This window comes from Dicentrarchus labrax, unplaced genomic scaffold, assembly GCF_905237075.1.
Source record: "Dicentrarchus labrax unplaced genomic scaffold, dlabrax2021, whole genome shotgun sequence".
Taxonomy (NCBI): Eukaryota; Metazoa; Chordata; class Actinopteri; family Moronidae; genus Dicentrarchus; species Dicentrarchus labrax.
This window is the reverse complement of record NW_026136704.1, coordinates 27,278,879-27,300,844: the sequence shown is the minus strand read 5'-3', so window position 1 is coordinate 27,300,844 and position 21,966 is coordinate 27,278,879. Positions and strand designations below refer to the sequence as shown.

The following is a 21,966-nucleotide window of genomic DNA, read 5'->3' as shown; positions in this document are numbered from 1 at the left end:
GTGTTTAATGGGACAGGAAGCGAGAAGAAAAAAAGTAGATACATAGTGATGTGTAAAAAGACATTAGTCTGCATGGCCATGAGAGACCAAATGAATCACTACCCACCTTGTAATTTAGTCTGAAGGTCATTTTTGACCTTTTCCGATCTTATTCTCTCATTCATCTGTCTCTGTCATAGTACATGTGCTCGTGTTGGGTCAGTTGTTTTTGCACTGAAGCAGGAGACTTGCATTCCTCTTCTGTCTTGTTTTGCCATACTGCTGTGTCTGTGTATTTCCTGCCACCATACGGCTGCATCCTCCCCAGGCGCTGGCTCCTTCACCAACACCATATGGCAAGGCCAACTAGGCAGGCAGTGCTCCACAAGACTCTCACAGTGTCTCCGTTCGGCATGTTGTCTTTGAGGGATCGGCTGAACCAGTTACAGAGGGGTTTTTTTTTTTTACTGTATATAGAAAATACGCATACTCATACACAATCTGAGCATAGCAAGGCAGCAGAGCAATTAGTAGAACAGACTAGAATGCATACAGACCCACTGGATAACAGGTGGTACATTCATCTGCTGCCGGCCTCAGCCTCTAACCTCTAGCTTATTTGAGATAAGAAAGTCTATTTAGACTCCTCATTCTTCTAAAGTGATATGATAACTTCCCTAATATCGTTTTCTATTGAAATAATATATCATGAACGGAACAGAAGAAAGACAGCTTTACTTTACATAATAAGAAGACTAGATGAAGAAAATTGGAGTTTGTATACATATTTGTGCCCCACGAGATCATCATTAAAAAATCTTTTGTTTTTCCGGAGGTAAAAGTTTGCCTGAAAGAGTAATTGAACCGATGTCCTCATCCTTACTTCAGCATACAGCTTGTAAACTCCTCCACTGAGAATGGACTGAGCCTGACAGCTGGCAAAGCAATCACTGAACTATGGGGAGCAGTTTAGATGATGACATGAGAACTCTGTACACTCCAAAACCTGGTGAATAACTACTTTAACTAGGTGCTCTGGGTATAAAATGAAGCGTGATTCTTTAGCTGCACAGAGCATTCCTGACCAGTTTCAGAGCTCATTTATAAAGAAAGTTGACAATGATAACAATAACTGCTGTGTTTTTAGTTTTTTTCCAGTTTGAAGTTAATTTTGAAATCAAATGGAAAGACCAATGACAGCCAAGTGAGTGGCGTGTTCATCCAATCAGGTGCAGTAAGGATTCATAATGATGCATGAGGGAAGCGGTGCACTGTCAACGGTTGGTTTAAGTTCTGGCTAGACCAAAATGAGTGAAATGTGCGGGTTGGCTGTGCGAGCAAAGTGTTTCATTCCAAAACACAGAAATTACAAGGCGCAGCGCAGCAGTATTTTGGTCAGTACGTCCTGAACCGCTGGATTGAAACTGTCGTTGCACTTCACCTTGGCAACACAACATGTTAACTTGCCCATCAGCTCCCCAGCGTTTGGGAGTTGGGTTGTATTGTGATTGTTTGGGAGTAATACAAACATCAAGCACCTCAGATAATGCTTTTGCCCTTTTGTTTATTCTGATAAATAGCTTTTTCCCCCCATTTTGGCACCGGCAAAGTAAGAACGAAACCAACGTGTGGAAGGAGGTGTGAAACCAAATCTGGAGAGAAAGCTGCAAATAGATTTAGCCAACTCTGGCAGGCGTGAGGAGTATGTGTTATACTGTGAAGATGAAACATTCACATACCCCAGGATCACACTTCATGTATTCAGTGTGCCTCTCTCAACTGGAAGCTCATTTCAAATGGGAAGGTGTTACCACTGTATCTTTCCTCTGCACAGGCATCACGTTATTAGGAAACTGAACTGAGTTTTGACCCATTTTATGATGAAAAACCTCCCATCTATGAATCAAAGACACTAAAATTTGATGTCATAATATTATAATTGATTATCTAATTAATTTTAACAGTCCACGTGAGATCATCCCATTGAGCTGTGCAGTTTACAGGAACATACATTAAATGCATTATGCAGTAACTGGTACTAGAGTCGAGACATCAGTGGTGACAGAGAGTCAGCACCACCCCTGACATCTGTGACTGATTACAAGTTGTAATGTGCCAGTGATAAATGTGTGAACACGAGGCGGTGATGAATTTAACACTGTTCCCCAAGGAACAGGAACCTTCCATTACATATCTTATTACTGTCTTTCCCTCCTGATGGCTTAATTGATCCTTACGGGCCAACAAAGGAAACCCTCCTCCACCCATCCACAGATTATGATACCCAATAGCAGAGGGAAAAAAACAACCCCAGCAGCTTTTAACCCAACTAGCCCCTTGTTCAACATTTAATTACAGAGCTATCAGGCCACTCTGTCTCTTGTATAATATCGAGCAGTTACTGGACCATAAAGGTGAATGCAGCGTTTTATCACGTAGCTTCATTTTCATTGAATACAACTTGTTTTTCCTCAGTAGAGAAAACATTGAAATAGGGCCACCGGTCTGACTGGCATGTCCTGCTGCCAGGGCTTCCTATGCTGCGGTGTGTGCTAAACTGAGCGCCTTCATGGATGAATTCAGAGGAGAAATGCAAAGCATGGAGGAATAGCACTCCTTTCTACCCTCAGAGGTTGACCACGGCATATGCTGCCGCTTGTTATTCCCTGTGTCTGCCTGTTTTCCATTGTATTTATAGCAGGGAGAACTTGATTTAGATCTGCTCCATCTGGTGATTCGCTGTATGGATGGGTGCCACATCTTCCGCTCTTCTGTGTAATCCCCCCCCCCACACCCCACCCCACTCTGCTTACTGGCCTTTATTTAAAAAAGATGGTAAGTGAGATAGCAGGGCGTCACTGCTCTCTCTCCGTCTTTCTCTCTGACACCAGCTGCTGCTGCAAAGTTTATGATGCTGACTGGGAGGCATTGGAAGGAGGGGGAGTCTGAAGCCTGTGGAGGTGTAAAAAATCCCTCCCACTTTCTCTGCTGGTATGCAAAGATTCCACGGGCGGCCTCCAGAGCCCCTTTCCTTCCACAACCCTCCCCCAGTCTCATTTCCCATCAACCTTCAGAAGCCCCTGAAAAGGGAGGGGAAAAGACTGGAGGTAAAAGAGCTGAGGTTTGGGGCACAGAGGAGGAAGAGGCTGATTAAAAACCATCTTTACCCTCTGACTTCCATGTCTGAGTCTCCTTTCAACTCCATATAAAGATGTGCAGGGTTTTCAAGGGTTTGTACCTACAAATGGAGCAAGTGTAGGTGGCAATTTCTTTCATTTCATGTAAATGTACTCCACGCGAAATGTAGGGCAGGATAGCTCAGCTGCCAAAAGATGATTTTCTGATCTAATGAAGCCTCCAAATACAAAGATACAGGTACTAACAAGAAAAAGCAATATATATATATACATATATATATTATATATTATATTATATATATAATATTCTGTATATTCTCCGTGTATTCTTCTCTGTATATTCCTGAACATTTCAGCAGCACAGACATGAGTCCATTTCCACTATAATTACATTTTAGAGGAGATCATAATACCTCTTAATGGGAAGCAAAGTCATTGCAACGGACAACTGGTAATGTGATCGTCTACCCATGACTGACACTCAATTCAAATCTTTCTTTAAATGCCCTTATTTCATTACCCTCTAATGTATTCTTTACTCAGTGTGCTGGTGCACAGAGAAGCGGGGAGAGATGAGGGAAGGGACGGTTAGAGATGAGCTGCTATCTCAAATGCCTCATTTCATGGCTTATTTTTTCAGCTGAGAAAAAGAAAAATGTTAAAATTGGTAAATATTCTAATTGGATCGATCAGCATCTGGCTTCGGCCGAAAAAGCCTGTTTGTGTTGAAGTTTGTTGAAGCTGTATTTGACTTCCTCTTGAAGGGAACAAACAAGGAGTTTGGCCTCCAGCAGCTTTGTCAGGGGCAACATGTCATTCACTTTGCCACAATTGCAAGACTTTCTGAGTGTACTTGCCAGAGTAAATAACTCACCATAAGCCTGACCGTCTGTCTGCTGCAGTACGCTGAAGCTGCAATGTTAGATGGTGAACTTTATACAGTGTGTGCAAAACATTAGCAAGATGGTGTGATTGTGCTTTATTTATTGCGTTTTCTGTCAAATGAATGCCTATGGTTCAAATTAAAAAATAAATAGCTTAATATGAATGTGGGCAGACCATGTGAAACTGCACTGACTTTCACACAATGCAGCTAACAGACTCTGAAGCTTCTGAACTACAGTCAGATGGATGCATTGTGTGACAAAACACAAGAAAAAAAGCACACAAATGACTTGCAAACACTTCTTTGTCTTCCTAAAATCTTCGCGTAATGAAGAACAAACAGTGACGGGGAGCATCTTTGGCTGACTCTGCCCATGTGCATGTGTTTGAATAACTGTGAGACTGATTGTTTGCTCTAACGTGGCGACGTGACAAAGCTATGACTGGAGTTTACAACAGGAAGAAAACAAATATATTAAATGTTGTTTCAGCAAACATTTATATGAGATATGTGAGCAGCTTCCAAAACAAAATAGAACCCAAAGTGAAAAGAAGAAACTGCTCAAACAGCACAGCACTGAAACTAACTTCCCCTGCTATTTGCTCATCTTCACCTCTGAGTGCAAGCACAGTCATGCCTGAGGCTGGAGGCTCCCTGCAGGGGAAAATGGCCATCTCCACTGATTTTCATTTCCACGCTTACCAACAGAGCGTGGGGGAAGAGACAGGCCACTGCTCTGGTGCCCACCTGGTGACCAGATGAAGGCTTCAGGGTCCAGCTTCCCCTCATAGCTCTGCATATGCAAGCACGACAGGACAGGCACGAGGCTGGCCCCTGCCTGTAGCCTGTCTTGAAGACGGATGAGGCAATGGTGCTAGGCCTGGGGCCCCGGGATCCCTGCAGGGACCTCACTATTGGGCTGGTAGATTAGGTCTGGATCACAGTTGACATGCCACAGCAGAAAGCAATGGGATGGTGGAGAGAGGTTGTGGGAATGTTTCTCTCTACTTCAAAAGTGGAGCAGCAAACATGTGATCTGTGATGTTTCTAACCTTTATATAAGGTAGTATAAAGGATATACATCTATTGTCCAGCTATTAATTGAACAATTAATAAAATAATAAATGATTCAATCAACAGAAAAGTAATTGTTAAAGACATTTATTAAGTAAATGCTAGACAGGATTTGCCATATTTCTCTGTTTTATATCATTTTAAATTGAATATCCGTGGGTAATGGACTCATGGAGTTCACACTGCAGCCATAAATCTGATTTTTTTTGCCCCTATGTGACACATCTGTTTTTTAATGGCAGTGTGTGAATAGCATCAAATGGAGTCTGCTCTTTTCCAAATCAGGTCAGATTTTTAGCAATGCAACCTCGTATGAACAGTCATTTAGTTGGACAAAACAAGCAATTTAAAGGCGTCACCTTGGGCTCTGGGAAATGAGTTGCATATCAATATTGATCATGAAAAACCCATGTACAGCTTTTCATTTGTAATGTTTTGGCCAATAGAACATAATAATAACATATCGTCTTTCCAATTGTTTCACATTATCACTGGAAAGATCACATTAGCAGCCACTCAAGCGACAACAGCCCATTTCCCCCACGTTCACCTCACCACCCCCACCTATTACTGCTTCTTGAAGATATATAGCCATCCATATACATGCCAATGAATCACAGTCCTACTCTGCACGCGACACATTGCCCTTGGTTAGGTGTTACTTTTCAAGCTCAAGGTCTAACAACGGGGTAATTATCGCAAAGCGGTGAGACAGAGGAGGATGTTAAAGGATGATACGTTTAGCCGAGGTGCGAGGGGGGTTCCTTCATTGCTAGATGCACGGTGCAGGATCAATCATTTGGTGGGTTTTTAAGACGGAAGACAAAAGCAGGTCAGCGGCTGAATGTCAGAGATAGAACAACAAAGTACTGTACGTGAGGAATGTAGATCAAGAAGAGAGGAAAAAACGTATAAAACACATCCAGGGTACACAGCGAGGCAGCAGAAAGTCGCTCATCATCACAAGTGACAAATAGTGCTCTGATGGTAACTCAGGAGAGGATGTATATCTCTTTTCACAGATCAATAAGTCCTGCAGACACTCCTGTCACAAGCCTGGGCCTGGTGCCTGCTTGTGTCTGAGTCTCCACCCTGCACTGTCCCCACGACTCCCACTCGCCTCCTGTGTAACTGCCTGCGGGGCTTGCCAAGAGGAGAAGTGCGCGCAGAAAACAACAAAGCTTAGAGCAAGGACACTACCGGGGCTCCCAGCTGAAGCATCTGAGCTTTGATCATGATTACAGATTGCTGTAGCTCAGGGCAGGTGTCTTCCAGACTCAGCAACACCCTGCTGAGAGCCCATCAATAAGCAGTAGGAAGGATGACTGCTCGAATACTTTGGCTTGACGACAGCACACCTTTAAATCCCTATGATACCTCTGTACAAGTCTGCTTTGAATTGTTGTTTTGTTCGGTTGCCTTCCAAGAGACAGGATGTTTGTGGAAACCCAGGGGAGCTTCTGACTAGATTTCAGAGGAAACTTTTTTTTTTCTGTGAAGGAAATCACAAACTCTTGCCCAAAGACTTTACAAAAAAACCAAACCCAGTTACTTCATCCCATTTATGTAACTGGTTTTTCTTATCAAACTGCACAGGTTTTTACTTTGGGCTGTATTGACTAGCTGTTATCCCTCTATCACCATTTCCAGCAGTGAAAACAATTTCAGAGTGACTATGCTAAAAGTAATTGTAGCTCAACAGCGCCTGTTTCATCTAAAGTGGCGTATGTCTAGTTTAAATATGTCTTTTCAAACTGAATGTATGCCGCCAGGGAAATCTCCACGCGCCAGTTGCCAGTAGCTGGCCGACAACTGCTCAGGAAAAAGTGCTCAGCTCCTCTCAAGTCTTTCACTGTAAGTGTCTCTGGAGGATAGAGAACAAAGCTGCGGACTGACCAGTAACCATATATTTGCCATTTTTCTTTAGTGTGCGCTTTCCTTTGGGTTGAGAGCCCAAAGAAGAGGCAGAAAGTGTGAAATTCACAACAAAACATGAAAGCTCCAAACCCATGGGAATGTAGCCTTTTAAAATAATAAGCTGTCAGATTTCCTTTGAAACCTTTGACATTTCATTTTGGACTGTTTGTCTCTTCTGTTTTTCCTGTCTAGTTAAACCATATATTTTTAATCCTAAATTGGCTGTGGATGTAGTCATATTAATACTTTACAGTTATATGACTGCTGGCAGCTTTAGAGGGAAACTCCACCCAGAAACTCTCCATGTTGTTTAAAAAAATAAATTGTATTTTCAGTGCCATTTAAGTGGTGTCATTTTTTTATTCCAGAAGATAACTGGGTAACAACATGTCAAGGTACATTCAGTGCAGTTATGCTGATAGTAGAAAAGTCTCCAGTAATGTAAAAATCCACACTAAACATCAGGATTTAGTCTAGGCCAAAAAAATGTAAGATCAAGAGCTTCTTTTTGGACATGCTGCACCAACATTCAGCAGTCGCACTGGCACTAGACAGATACACCCGTTTCTCCCACAAAGCAGACTGCAGAGCAGCCACTTGATTTTCATTAAGAGGTGCAGCTCTTGCTGTGCAGTCTGATCCAAAAGTTGCTGTAATCATACAGGATGCATCCGCCAAGATACATAATAAAATCCTCCTCATATCCTAGAGGACATATCCAGCACAGATCAACAGCCAGGGAGTCCACATGCTTTTCAGCTGTTTCTCTGCCTTTTTCGACGGGCAAAATAATGGATAACTCATCTTCAACTGCACTGCCTGAGGAAGTAGGAGCTAAATAATTTCAAAGAGACACAGTGGAGGCTGAAGGGGAGATACTGAGATAATAATGGACATTTAGTGGCCAAAACCCAGCAGGGTATTGCAGGGGTCTCTGTACACTGCACAGCTCTCTGCTTTTATTGACATTGAGCGCATGCAGCCTGGTTCAGTTTACCGGATGGCTTACAGACTAACCTTGATGTCACTGTTGTTCATGGGTGATGTGCAGTGTAACTGAATGACGGATGTCAAACTCGCCTACCTCTATAATAGCCACCTCTGCAACCTCAAACCAGAGAGCTGATGCAGTTACAGAGGCGGAAAAAAACAATATTGGGTAACATTTCATTTCTGGGACAGTCTACAATGGGAGAAAGATGTCGGTATAACATCAAATCAGAAATCAGATCTCACACAGGCAATCAAAATAGTACAACCTACGCTTTGTCCACTCTGCTGTTTGACTGACAGTCTGCAGTGTTATCAGCAGGCCTGAGTGCCTGTGACTTCTCGGATTCTATCATCTCCTTCTTTGCACATAACGAGCCATTCGGCATCTTTCATGAGTGAGGCTGAGTGCTCTCTGTCTGAAAAAAAAAAAAACCCACACTCCGGCCAGCCATTTACTCTGTGGTTATCTTCAAATGTCAGATGGTGAAGCCCATCACGGTCAGGCTGAAACATGTTGAGCAGAACAGCTTTGGAGGACTTCACTACCTGATCCAGCAGCTCTCACAGAGATTCAGCGATGTTGGAAAAATAACACTGACTTCTAACCTACCATCACTTGTCAGAATAGGTCAGCCAGTCACTGAAATTGTGTTGTTATGACAAGCAATCAGCTGAATCTCCATTTATTTGTGTAACTTCGCACTGAAATAATCATATCAAGTGTGTGCCTTGTGAAAGAGCCAAATTCAATTTGAAAAGTCTTTCTGACGATTTTATAATGAAAGCCATATCTTCAATTTCCCTGCATTTACGTGCTCTAGCAGAGAGACAGGAGGCGGCACAAGGCAGGAAAGGGAGTTGCCCTGAGGGGAATGCCAACAAAGGACCAGCTTTAGAGTAGAACTATCAGGACAGTCATGATAGCGACACATTCACTAATGATCAAGTCTTAGCTGGCGGTGCAGGAGATAAGCAGATGTGAGTGATATCGCTGGCAGTAGAGCAATATGCTTCACCTCCCAAGGGCTTGGCTCCACATATAATCACTCTGTAATTACAAATCCTCCATTCTGCCTTACCTTAACAGGTGACATCCTTGTCTTTAGTCGTGTCTGTTAAAAGCTTTCGAGTTTCCTTCCAATTTGTCCATGAAATGGTGCCTACACACAGGCAGAGTGAGACTATAACATTAGGGAGGGGAGACTATAATGAGATTCATGTATTTCATGAAAATAAAATCAATATTTTTTTGCAGATGCTGGATAGTAGAACAGCTCACAAACTGCTAAGAAAAAATAAATTTTATCCCATTTTCGCTTTTGAATGGATTTAGATTACTTTGTCCTGCAACGATTTATTTAAAATGAAAGCCACAACACAAAGCAGACAAATGATGGTGGTCAGTGTTTGCATTATCTTGGAGCTATACACTGAAGATTGGTGTTTTCATTATGTTGGTCTATAAAGCCTGAGAATAACTCATATTTAATCATTTCGATTCATCCACACTATCTCCCGCTAGGGACATCAACTCATGAGCCAGCTCAAGCAGTAGCTGGAATATGTGATTAAAATGCCCTGGGTTCAGTCACAGTATGACTCTAAATCACTCCCTGGAAAACTTTATGCAATATTCTTGTGTAACTGTAACTACAGCCAGGTTGCTGTTGCCATGAAGACCCCCAGTGAGCCCATGGGACAGGAACTGGGTGTAGTTGGCTTGTCAGGCCTGGGAGAACAACATCAGGGGGGCTCAGACTGGTCCAGACACAGAATTAGTGCTGAGAGCAAAGTCACTCTTGTGGATCAAAGAATACCTTTGTTCCCATGTTCCCTTTGGAAAGGAGCAGAACTCTCAGCTTTCGCTTTTCATTTTAGTTCCCTGTGACATTTTGTTTCTGTTCGGGCAAAAAGAACATACACATTAGTCAAGCAAGAAAAAAAAAAAAAACTGAAAATAGAATATGTGACTCATGGTAATGAAGTGCATTAAAGCGGCAGAGGAAGAGGCGGCGCGGACATGGAGGGCAGATTGTCTTGCTAATGTTCTCTGCCCTAACAGGTAAGGAAAGAAACAAGTTATCACTGGTATCATTATAACCACCTATCATGTGGTTTGACGTCCTACACTAATTTATTTTACATTTATTTATTATAACAACGATCTCTGAATGGCATTCAATAATAGCTTCCAAACCTCAGGCAGCTCTGTACAGTTTTTCCACCAAGCTGTTTTTCACAGTAATCCTATATATGGCCATCAGCTCTTGCTGATCTTCATAAACACATACAAATATGGGTAGAGCACTACAGGCAGCGTCTTCTGTCCTGTTATAGCCTCCTCTAGCTCTCTCTGAGAAGAAGCTCACTTTATGCATTCCACAGACCTTGTGTTATGCTTTCACCGGGCTGCATTTTGGAAAGAGTGGCTCAAAATACAGCCAGCCACTGTCTTATGGTGAACATCTCGCAGCCTCTTATCCCACAGCACTTTCACTACCTTTGTATGTTGGCTGGATAGATAGACTAAATGCCTGACTTCACGCTCTTTCTTGCTGGGTTTTGTTTATGTCTTGCTGTTGCCGCTGAATTTTATTCTTCTTCGGGTTCATGGGAAGGCCAGTCAACAAGGTGCTGTTTAACTGTTGGGGCTTGACTACAATCTGCTCACGGTGGGTAAAAATAGACTCTGGGAGCTAGACTGAATATCAGCAGAATGATGGTCTGTTGTTTCTTGAATCTAAAGGCAACTTGTAGCTTAACTTGTTTATCTTAAGCAACAGAACGCAGACCGCTACAAGACTCTGGGGATTTCTCCCAAAAATGTTGACCCTCTCTCTCTCCCTCCCTCTTTCTCTCCTTTGGGTCTGCACCCCCTGCTGCTGTGGAAACCAGATCCTATAATGGGAGAGCCCACCCAACTGCTGCTGACCAGCTGGAATGAGTCTGGGAAGCAAAGCAAAACTGGAGTCACACTGCGTCGCCTTCCACCCAAACACTAAACCCTCCCAAGTTTCCGCAAGTACAGCCATGGGCCTCAAAATGGAGATTATTGTTCAGCTTGTGTCAGCCTTATAAAAACTGAGGCATGCACACTTTTTTTCCCTGAGACATAATTTCATGCAGCACAATTACAGGGTTGTCACTTTATGATAATGACAGGAGTGACATTTTGCTTATTACTATGCCAAGGTGCCTTTGATGGTGTGTTTCTGCAAGGCTTCAAAAAAGCCCACAAAGCACATTCCACTCCTTCAAATGAAGTCTTATTTGTATTGATCACTAAACACACAAACACTCATTCTCTCAAGGGTCTTGGCGCCTCTAATTTATAAGCTGAATTCATAATGGAAAAATCCTTGACTCTGTTAGCATTCACAATCACAAGCTAAATATAGATTTTAGCCCACTCGTGTATAAACAAAAGGAAAGCTGTGAAATGTATTCACTTCAAATACTTACTATTGTGCAACACATGCAAGAGTATTCATTAAAAGCCTCAAATTAAATTTGTAGTGGTGCTGAGGATGGGGAAGTTAGGGGGGTGGGAGGGGGGCAGTAGGGGGCAACAGAATATATTTACCCTAAATTCCCAGCATTACTCGAGGCAGACAGCAAATGCTGACCCTAGTCTCAGCACACAGGACATTAACACACTAAACCACGTGTCTGCTACACTACAGGAACCCTCAAAGAAAAACACAGATACAAGAAGCAACAAATTCACACTTCACGAGAGCAATTCCCTTTCACGCATGCAACTACTGTCACCAAGTCATCAACCAACTGTGGGTCACTTGTGACAGACAAATGCATGTGCACAGGTGACCCACCCCCGTGCTCCTCTGATCTGATCTGCAGCTGCCTTTTACGCCACCTTCACCTGTCCTCACTGTCTAGCAGCACGGCCACATGTGTTTGAGTGACCCACTGAGGGACAGTTTCTCTCCCAGAGCTGCACGCTGACCCTGATCTAATTCTCCCAGAGACAGAGGCAGCCCTTCTCCACCCATTACCTGCTATGCAGCTCTCAAAGCTATTCCTGGCCTTTCAGGGATAAGATGTGGGAGATACTCGGACACACGGTGTCAAATTAAATGAGACATCCACGGGTAAAAGTGGCAAAAAGGAGAAAAATGACTTTCTTAAATGGGTGTTCGCAATGCCTCTGTGGGATATGGAAGTGTACAATATAATGTATGTTTGGTTTGAGGGTAAAGAAACTATAGACAGGCAATTACTGTGGATTCCTTTACCAAAAATAGACTTCTCTCCCGGCTATTTTGCGCTGCCATTTTATTTGCAGATCTGTCTCCATACATCCAGTCCATATTCTATTTCCTCGCTGGCCTGCTATTTGACCTACGAGAAGGCAGCACAAAAGGAGTATTGACCCCACATTCCCCCTCACTAGGAACAACAGGGTATAATTAACTGTAGTGTTAAAAGCACGGTGCCTCTGAGACTGTAAACCAGGGTATGAATACTGAGCAAAGTACTTTATCCCACAGGGCTCAGACCCAATCCATTCAATCCATACTTATTCATTTATTCAGCCGACTCATGGCCTCTGACTTCCCCTCAGAGATGTCTAACAGGTCAAATGTGGGCTTTCCATCTTCTTCATCCCTAATTAGACATAACGTGGTGAAGTTCAGGAAAACAGTTTTTTTCTTTCTTTCTCTAGTTCTCTCTTTGTATTTCTGTTCACACGATAGGGTTTATCTGCCACAGAAAGAAGAACTGTGATGTCTCAAACTGCATGAAAGAGGTTTATTCTTGTACCCCTACCTGTGACTAAAGTATTGCTCACTGTATGTACAGGCTAGGGAAGTGACATCAGACATGCCCTCCACAATGTGTGTCACCAGTGATACAGAGAAGCGGAGCCTCCGCCATCTGTTAAGCATCTGTGTGAGCTGTGATTCATCCATTCACACATATTCGCTGTTTTAGCTGTCAGCGGCAAAGACGTGATGTGTGTTAACAATTACTGCTTCGCCCTCACTGTCAAAGCAGAGGAGAACCTCCTGGGTAATCATCTCAGGAAACAAACTCTACACAAAGAAATTAAGTTAGAACTAATGACAGTCAGTTACCTTTTTACCCATGCTGCCACAACCCAAGAGAGAGAGAGAGAGAGAGAGAGAACAGGGATAGTCAAGTGAGCTAGAGAGTGAAGCAAGAGAGGGAGCGGTGGTTGTGAGAAAGCCGGTGAATCCGATAAATAAACGTTATTTTCTGATTGTTTCACAGAAGTTATACTCCCCCGCACGTATGTCAACGCCTGATTTGGTGTGAATAAGTCCTCAGACTTGTTAATTAATTAGTCAGTTTAAAAAATGGCACCGCAATGGTTAAAAATATCTGAATAGCTGGAACCAGCAAATGTTGGACATTTTTGCTTCATAAAATACTTACAAATTAACAATTAGCACAATCAGATTTACATCCCAAATACATTAATTCCCCACAACTACCAGCCTCCCTTTGCTCTCTGTTTTTTTTGGCTGCATTAATGCCAGACACAAATACAGACACTGCAGGCACGTTTTCTGCAACAGTTCTGTTCTGAGTAACAAAACCAACCCAATATGCGGCACGCCTGCTACTATGGCAGTGAAAACAATGACTTAACAGAGGAACAGACTGAAATAACCCTTCTGTCTGTCCTATGGTTCCCCAGACTTCCTGTTTGACAAAACTAAATCCCTGTTGATGCTGGGCTTTCCGCCCTGTTTCTCTCTGTTTCTGTCTCGCTCTTTTTTTTCATCCGTTCTCTCTTTCTGTCTTTCTGGCTGAGCCCAGGTCCACACTTCGGGTCACTGGGTACTGGCCCAATCTATTTGTTTTTCTGCTTGCAGACAGCAATGTGCACCGCTACTGAGAGGAGGAGGAGGAGAGTTAGGGAAGGAGAAGGAGAGAAGAAGGACACAGAGGGGTGGACAGAAAGCAGAATTAGGGGAAAGGTGAACCAAGGCTGAAATAGAGAGTTAAAGACTGAGAGCACTGGCAATAATACGCTGGTAACCTGAAAGGTTAGAGAAGGGGGGCAGATGTGTGAGAAAGAGTGAAGAGTGAAGGAGAAAGATAGACCAGAGTGTTGGAGAAAATAGACTGCCTATGGTGTACCGGCTATGTTTCGTTGCTCTCTGACTCCAATCACCTTTGTGGTGATGTTGGGGGGGGGTTTGAGGGAACAGTATGTTAAGCAAAAATAGCTGCCGGGCTCAATGAGCGCATTACAGTGTTGCATGAGTGGTCTGCACTTTAGGTGATCACTCAGCCCAGAGGAAGAGAAGTCCACTTTATAACCATCAGTGGCCGGAAACATAAGCAATGACGAGCAAGATAAAAACCATTAGACAAAGTCTTGTCCGCGGTGCAAAGGCCTGGCTCTTTCCTCTCAAACATATGGGCTGGTGCTATCTCATTAGTTTTATGCAATGCCTACATGGCAGCTGAGACAGTGTAGTCCATCATCATCACATCAAACTGGCAGGTCTACAAGGAGGAAGGAATACAGATTTTTTGGAAGTAAAAGGATAACACGGCGTGTCAGGGAATATTTACCCATTGCCTCGGAAATGTCTCGTGATCCGACACCATTAAACAATGACTGTCAAGAGACACTGTTCCAGACAGAATATTCCCCCGGAAAAATGAGCTCTTCATCCCAAAGCCTTGCTCATATGGATGCGATTTCATTTTGTTGTACCTCTTGAAAATGAGGGCTGGTGGTGAGAGGGGAGTGGAAGCACACATTCTGGGACTGGGCGGGATCCAGCTGGCAAGAACTCACAAAGCCGACACAAGGACAAAGCTCCTGGCTGTGCTGGTATGGCTCTCAAACAGGACAACACACTCCTGTGCCAAATGGCCCTTGGCAACATTATGGAAGCCACAATGGCAGCCCATCTGTAATTTATTTACATGTCTTTAAATGTATTGCTCGTGCACGTGCCCTTGACATACACTTCGAGCTACGGAGGTAGTGCAGACAGATGTGGTAAATTTAATTTCATCTGGCCTTAACAACACATGACCAGGAAACTGTATTACGTGTTCTGTGTTACAGGGCACCTCTGGGGGAACAAGAGAGTGACTGAAGGAAAAGATACACTCAAAATAGAGGCAAACCTAACTGACATAGACCCAGAGTTCAACGTATTTCATGCGTGTATCCTCTCTGAGGCTTCATATTGTTCATTTACTGACATTCCAACCCAGTGTGGGCAAACGAGATGTTGGCACAGTGGTGTAAACAGAGCCAATCAGCCAGAAAACGAAATGGAGAAGCTTTCCCAGAAGGAAACACAGCCAATTATTTGATAGTTCAGATCAACTGCAGCTTCAGCGGAGGCTGGTGTGGGAAGTGTTCAACCAGCGCAGCCAACAAGCCTGTGCACATTGCGGAGGCTAGACCCAGTGTGTGTCGCATTTTTTTCCTCACAAACAAATCTTTTTGTTCTGACAGACCAAGCCTAATAGGGTTTCATCTGCTTGTATTAAATTCTGTTTCCACTTTCACTGTTTTATCTATTTCTTCCATTCTGATTTGAGGGAATAACAAAATCAAAACCAAAAGCTTTGCGGCTGGTCAAAAGAATGTTGTATGTCAAATAAATGACAAGTCTGTCATCTCACTCTGAAAGATCTCACACGGGTGCATCAGAAAGCAGAAATGCATGTCAAGAAAACACACAACACAATGACAATTTCTGTTCTCACTTCATCAAAGAACTGTCAGAACGGGGTAATATTTAATGTAGCATTAAATGTCTCAGTCTGATCAATAATAAAGGCTGTTTATAGCCCATCCCTTAGTGATGGCGTTGAGAGTTCTTTGTACTTCTCACAATGACCGATAAAATTAGACTCTATAAATTCCCTGCTGACCACAGCCTTCTCTTATGGCAGTAAAATGTGCTGCGTTGAGCTGTTTCAAACTTTTTTTCTTTTACATCCCTTGGGGACATTACACCTCATAGGTCCGCACCTCCCCTGAAACAGCAGCAGCTCTATGAAGTCCTCTGATTGTACCCTACATACTGTCCCAACAAACTCCCTGAAAAGCACAAGTACAGCCTGTCATGGATCATATTGTTTGTCTTGTTATTTCGCTTTCAGTTTCAAGGACGCAGCAGTTCAACGCCTTCTCAATAAAATATTGCCTATATCCTCCGGCCTTGAGAAGCTACAGTATATCTCCTGACATTTTTATCAAGAGTTAAAATGATTTTAGTCCAGCTGACATTCTCATAGGCAATATTTTTGAGAGATTTCAGGCATGTTTTAGAAAATTGTTTTATCCTCTCCTAATGTGACTAGTGATTTTGGCTTTGGGCTTCAAATGCTGCAAATCAACCTCTGGGACCTTTGTTTTTTGGATCACAGCAGTTTTATTTGATTGATTGTCTTGAAAGGGCAACAGGGTATAGTTGTCAGTGGAATATATTGGGTCTACATTTGCAATTCAGGTTATTAAATGGACACCACCAAACTTCACAGTCTGCAATGAGCAGCAAAGCCAATGAGAGCTGGCAAGAACAGAGAAGGCAAAAAAAAATGAAATACACAATAAAATCTATATAATAAGAAGTGCACAATCAAAGTATTTCCCTAACCACTCTCCTCTCTTCTCCAAATTTGGCATCAAGCCCTGGTTGTCTCTCTTTCAGCACAGGAGTTCACACAAACTCCGACTGCTGTGTAATACTCCTCTTTCTCAGATACCAACTTTACCACAGTCATTTCAGAAAGTCACATTTTAAGTTTGTTTCTGTAAGATATTGAAACATTCCCAAGTAGATCCCTTTTGTGTACCCCCACCTATCAGAAATACGATAACGTTAAAGTATCTCAGTATGAAAAAACCCTTTAGAAATTGACTTGGTGAGGCCCAAGGCTCCCATCACTACCCCTAGTATTTAATTGGTGATGGAACAGACCAATCATCCAATCATGAAGCCTGTCAAACCATTAGTCACCTTGAGGCAATCAACAAAACTACCTGTCAGGTGCAGAGAGGGAAGAGATGAAATAAAAGGACAAAAAAAATCATAAATTAAAAGGTAGGTTATTGTGCTAAGGGAACATAAGTATGTAAAAAGGTACATAGAGGTCTTGTGCCTGTTGAAAACAACCATTAAATAGCTTTCTTCCCACTGTGCGCAGCTCTGCTTGGGGCACCCAAAAGACAACACAAGCTCTACAGGAGGGAATCAAAATCCCTAACAACCAAATCCAAGTCAAGAATCTTTTAATGTCTGAACCTCCTGTCTGTGCCACAGTCGTTTGGAGTCCGCATTGCTGCATAACAAAGACAAGAAACTACAGCAAAGGCAGTTGTTTAATGTAAGCAGCGCAGAGTTCTCAGGCCTTTGATTTATGAGCCAGAACAGTCTCATAGTCTCATACTCAGACTCTACCTCTCTGGCCTGTAGAGGAAATTTGGGCCTTTGCCATTACCAATTAACTAGCTCTGGAACAATTTGCCCATAGTGGACTGGGAGAAAACAACATTATAAGAGGGAAACAACAACACTAGCAACAACAGTAGTTATTGTTAAAAGTTATTCTTTCAGTCTGGGCTGCAGCTAATGAGATAAAGCACTGATAAATCCTTTCCGCTCTAATCTATTTCATGGGATTGAGATAAATTACAGGGAGATATAAAGTGGGTGTTTTACTTGTGACAGCCCAGAGGCCCGGGCCTCTCTGGTAAGACACTCTTCATTAGTGGTCTACAATAGGAGCAGAGGAAACACAAGAGACATCGGCATCAGATGATGAACCATGAGGCTCCTTTGCATCTGGTAAAACTCGCGTGCCTTGCCTCACCGACCGTTTGTCTCATTTACTCCCTCTCCCTCTTGCTGAGATTTGATCATATCTCTCGGCAAACATTTTAGTTTTCCCCCTGCGGATCTTTATTTCTCAGCGAGGTTCTCGGTTAATAAGAAGTGAATCCTGAATGTTTCAATCATCAGGTATTTTTCCTTCTTGCACGCCTGCAAGTGATGGAAGACAATACATGAAGCAGCCCACTGAGCTTCCCAATTGTGTCACTTCCAATTAGCCCTTCTGAGACATCTCTGCCCTTTTGATCAAAGGCATTCAAGTTAAAAGGACTGAGCATTGTCCCCTGTATTGTACCCCACCTTCCTTCACTCTCCCCCCATCTAAATTCATGCGTGTCTGGATTTGTGACTCCACGAAAGAGAGAAATCGCAAGAAAGACAGACAGGGATTTTTTTAATCCTTTAACCAAAAATAGCAGCTCGCTGTAATTCTGTATGTACGGGTTTGCTATGAGCTTAAAAGGCGCTCTTCTTACATAAAAGTGCACATTTCTGAATAAACCAACCAGCCTTCACCTTAATCATCCGCTATATTATACATCATTAATACCGATGTTCCTAAGTAGCTAAGCCTTTTAGAACTAGGACATGGCACGTTGTGGTGGTCCTCAGTAGATTTATCCTTCTGAAAAACCTGGCAGCTCTGTCAAATCTGCCTGCAACCTGCTTTTCTGTCATATCACTTTTTAAAGCCAAACTGAAGTGATGGGGATTGTAAATAGCAGAGTGGTGAGCCACAGTATGCGAGCAAGCGTTTTGAGTTAATGAGAGGGCTGGAGCACCGCAGCTTCTTAAACTAGGGCAGAGAAACTTGCAGCTTCAATGGAAGCCTTCCCTCAGACCTCACGTCCCGGGAGAACACATGTGCAAAACCAACAGTACACATAAACAAAGCCAGTGCCGTGCGGAGCCGTGTCCACTTACTGTAATCAAACAAACAAACAAAAAGACGTTTCCATAGCCAGAGCTGCAGCGTGGACAGGGCTCTATTTTTGCAAAGAGAATGAGAAAGGGCGTGGGTTTCTTTTCAACTTTAAGGGGCGCATTGTGGATCAAACCCAGAGCACAAAATCCCACTGACATATTTTGGTCATGCTTGTAGCCCAAATAAAGTTCAGTTTTCCATCATTTTATCAGTCAAACTAAAAACAAAAGATATGCACATAAGACAAAGAGTAAAGAGATTAAAATATTAGTATGTCTTATGAAACTCTGTTCTGTTCTGGGTTTTTTTTCTTCTTATCAAATTATATGTTCCACCTTATTTACAATATGTGAGCCCGGTCTAGGGTTTCTTAAATGGGACCACAGCCTAAAATCACCAAAAGCCATTCACAAAATGTGCACAAAATGCAGACAGACACCCTTGGCACCGTCACACTTGATGTGAAATCAACGATTCAGTTTATGAATGTGGTCCTTATTTAAACATTCTTTCAAAAAACTCACGCAGTCCGATAAAAACAATGTGCAGAATTGTGTGTTTTTTTTAAACTGCAGTCCTGAGTTATGAAATGTAAACTGAGCCAACGTCATTAACCGAGTAACATGACCAGCATCTCACTGAGAGACTTTTCATGTCTTGTGGAGCCGAGTATCTGAGGAAACAATAGCTTTTCTGGGCCGACGGCGGGTTAGTTGGCTTAGAAAAGTTGTCCAGAGGAGAAATTTTCATGGTTATCAAGATTTCTATGCCTCCTTGTTTCCTCACCAATGTGATTTTGTTTCATGAACAACACTTCAATTGGAGAGTTCAAACCAAATTTGATGAGAAGTTAACTACAGCCATTAAAACCTTCAGGTTCTATATAGGCATCTATATCTTAGGAGTTACAGAGAATCTGTCTTCTTGTAGTCTGTCTAATGGAAAGCAAACCCTACTGTGAAGTCCAGGGTGGTTGCAGGTACAAACACAAAGAAAACATTACATGAACATAAACTCACCTCCAACAAACTGGATACCGCCGGCCACACGGCCAATTGTACGTGAGATGAGGTCAGAGATGCAGCAGCCCATGAGAGCTGTGAGCGCCACCAGCAGGAGGAGGCCGCACCCCACGCCCGTAACCACCGTGCAGATCCTCCACTCCAGACTCGGGATGCCGTGAAAGGAGGCGTAGCGCCCACACTGCTCCAGCATCACCGTGGCCTGCCTCTCCTCGTCCCTCACCGGGTAGGAGCAGCGCCGGAAGGTGCCAAAGGACACTGGCTTATCCATCTGTGTCCCCAGCAGCCAGTAGGGCATGAAGAAGCCAACGCAGGAAGCAGCAGCACACAGCAGGGACAGCAGGGCCCAGATAACACCCGTACATGTCAGACTAGACGCCATGGTAAACAGTCTGCGAACGGTTCACACAGTCACTGAACTAACAGTAGTTTTATGAGCAGTTGCTGTGTTGTGGGAAGCCTTGTAGTGAGCATTTAACACTAGCAGTCTTCACCTTCTCAGTGACTCCGGGTCCCTGTCAGGAGGAAGAGAAACATCCATACTGAGCACTGACAGAAACATCATCTGTGGGAACAAGCTGTTGGCTTTTGGAGTAAAAAAAAAAAATCAGAGCTCGATAAACTGGAAACTAGAAACCTGTTCCCCAGTCATTATAAGTGGAGCTATAATCTCAGATATGAAAGATTCCTAGTAAGGGGTGCTACTCATTAGTTAGATCTTTTTCCTGTAAAGTACTTTAAGACAAGATAAACAACACAGGGTACAGTTTAGAGTATAGTTATTCAATATAGATTCTAACTATAATTTGATTCATATAGGCTATAACAGCAAACACAATCCAATAATGATAAAACTCAGGCCAATAAATAATTAACTCAAGTTTGATAAGCTTGAGGCAGCAATTATTCTCCATCCTAGTTATTTCTTAATGCGTTCCCTTCATTGACATATATAACAACTAGTGAATGCCAACAGGTAGCCTATTATTGCAACAACTGGAATTATTACATATGTATAGCTACTGTGGATTTATTTGGATTTTTAAAAACAATGTTAACTCTTATACAACAGCATTTCTACAACAACTACATACAATACACCATAAAAGGCATATTGCTGGATTATAATATAATTAAACATGAATTAAGTACCACTAAAACCAATGGAAACTGCTCATTTAGTTCAGGAAACACACACAAGCAGCCACTACAGAAACATACAGTGATTTTTTGGTTAGGGGTGACCTCACGGAACACGCTGCATTATCGCAGTGCTCACACTGTCGGAATGTGAATAATGAAAACAAGACTAAGAGAGGGGGAAAGGAGAAGAAAGCTTACATATTGGGAGACCTCCGGAATAAGGTGCGCTCGGTGTACACTGAGGGCTTATTTCCATCTGCTGACTCCAGCTGTGTTGGGTCTCAAAGCAAACTTTTCTTCAGTCGAGGAAAAAGAGAAAAGAAATGCGTTCGACCCCAAGAATGTAAATCCAAAAAGTGGCCGCTGAATCCGTTCACAAATCACTTCCTCCTCATCAATATATTTAACCGAGCAAAGATCAATTATTCACTCCTGTGCGGTGCAGAAAACGTGCGGCGCTGACTGACTGGACTCCGGTTTCCACATTCCTGCTCAGAGAGAGAGAGAGAGAGAGAGAGAGAGAGAGAGAGAGAGAGAGGGAGGGAGGGAGAGAGAGGGAGAGAGAGGGAGATAGCGGGGAGGGGGCGAGCCCATGAAACACTCTCGGGAGGTGACCATCAATCACACCAATCCCCACCCAGGGGCAGGACTCACCGCTACTATCATTCCCTGCATGCTCTTGATGCATTCACGGTCGCCTCGTAAAACTGCCACGGTAGACTTGGAAATAACAATAGGCCTACTGAATCTGACAAACCTCAATTGAGTTGTTGAGGTGATGAAAGTTAAGGAAATGAACGGATGAAAGTATTATTGTAGCATAATGTTAGGATATGATAAATATTAGTGTTGGTAAATTTTGCTTACGAGCCATTAAGCTGATTCACATTTACATTAATGAGGTCTTGATTTCATGTAATTTTATAATATATATATATATGCTATATATATCATATCATATCTTGTATATATATATTTGTGTGTACATATTACATTGTTATTATACATCATATTATATATACATATT

General features: G+C 42.7%; 1 protein-coding gene across 1 annotated transcript in view; it reads right to left on the bottom strand.

Annotated features, from left to right (window-relative positions):
- LOC127362586 (LHFPL tetraspan subfamily member 6 protein) overlaps positions 1 to 21,446 on the bottom strand; it is a 40,862-nt gene extending 19,416 nt beyond the window's left edge. Inside the window, exons 1-2 of the mRNA XM_051398433.1 lie at positions 21,138 to 21,446; positions 19,794 to 20,311 (exon numbers count right to left, since the gene is read on the bottom strand). Of these exons, the coding sequence (XP_051254393.1) occupies positions 19,794 to 20,178 (385 nt within the window). The 5' untranslated portion in view covers positions 20,179 to 20,311; positions 21,138 to 21,446. The remainder of the gene's footprint in view (positions 1 to 19,793; positions 20,312 to 21,137) is intronic.
- Between the last annotated feature and the right edge of the window lie 520 nt (positions 21,447 to 21,966).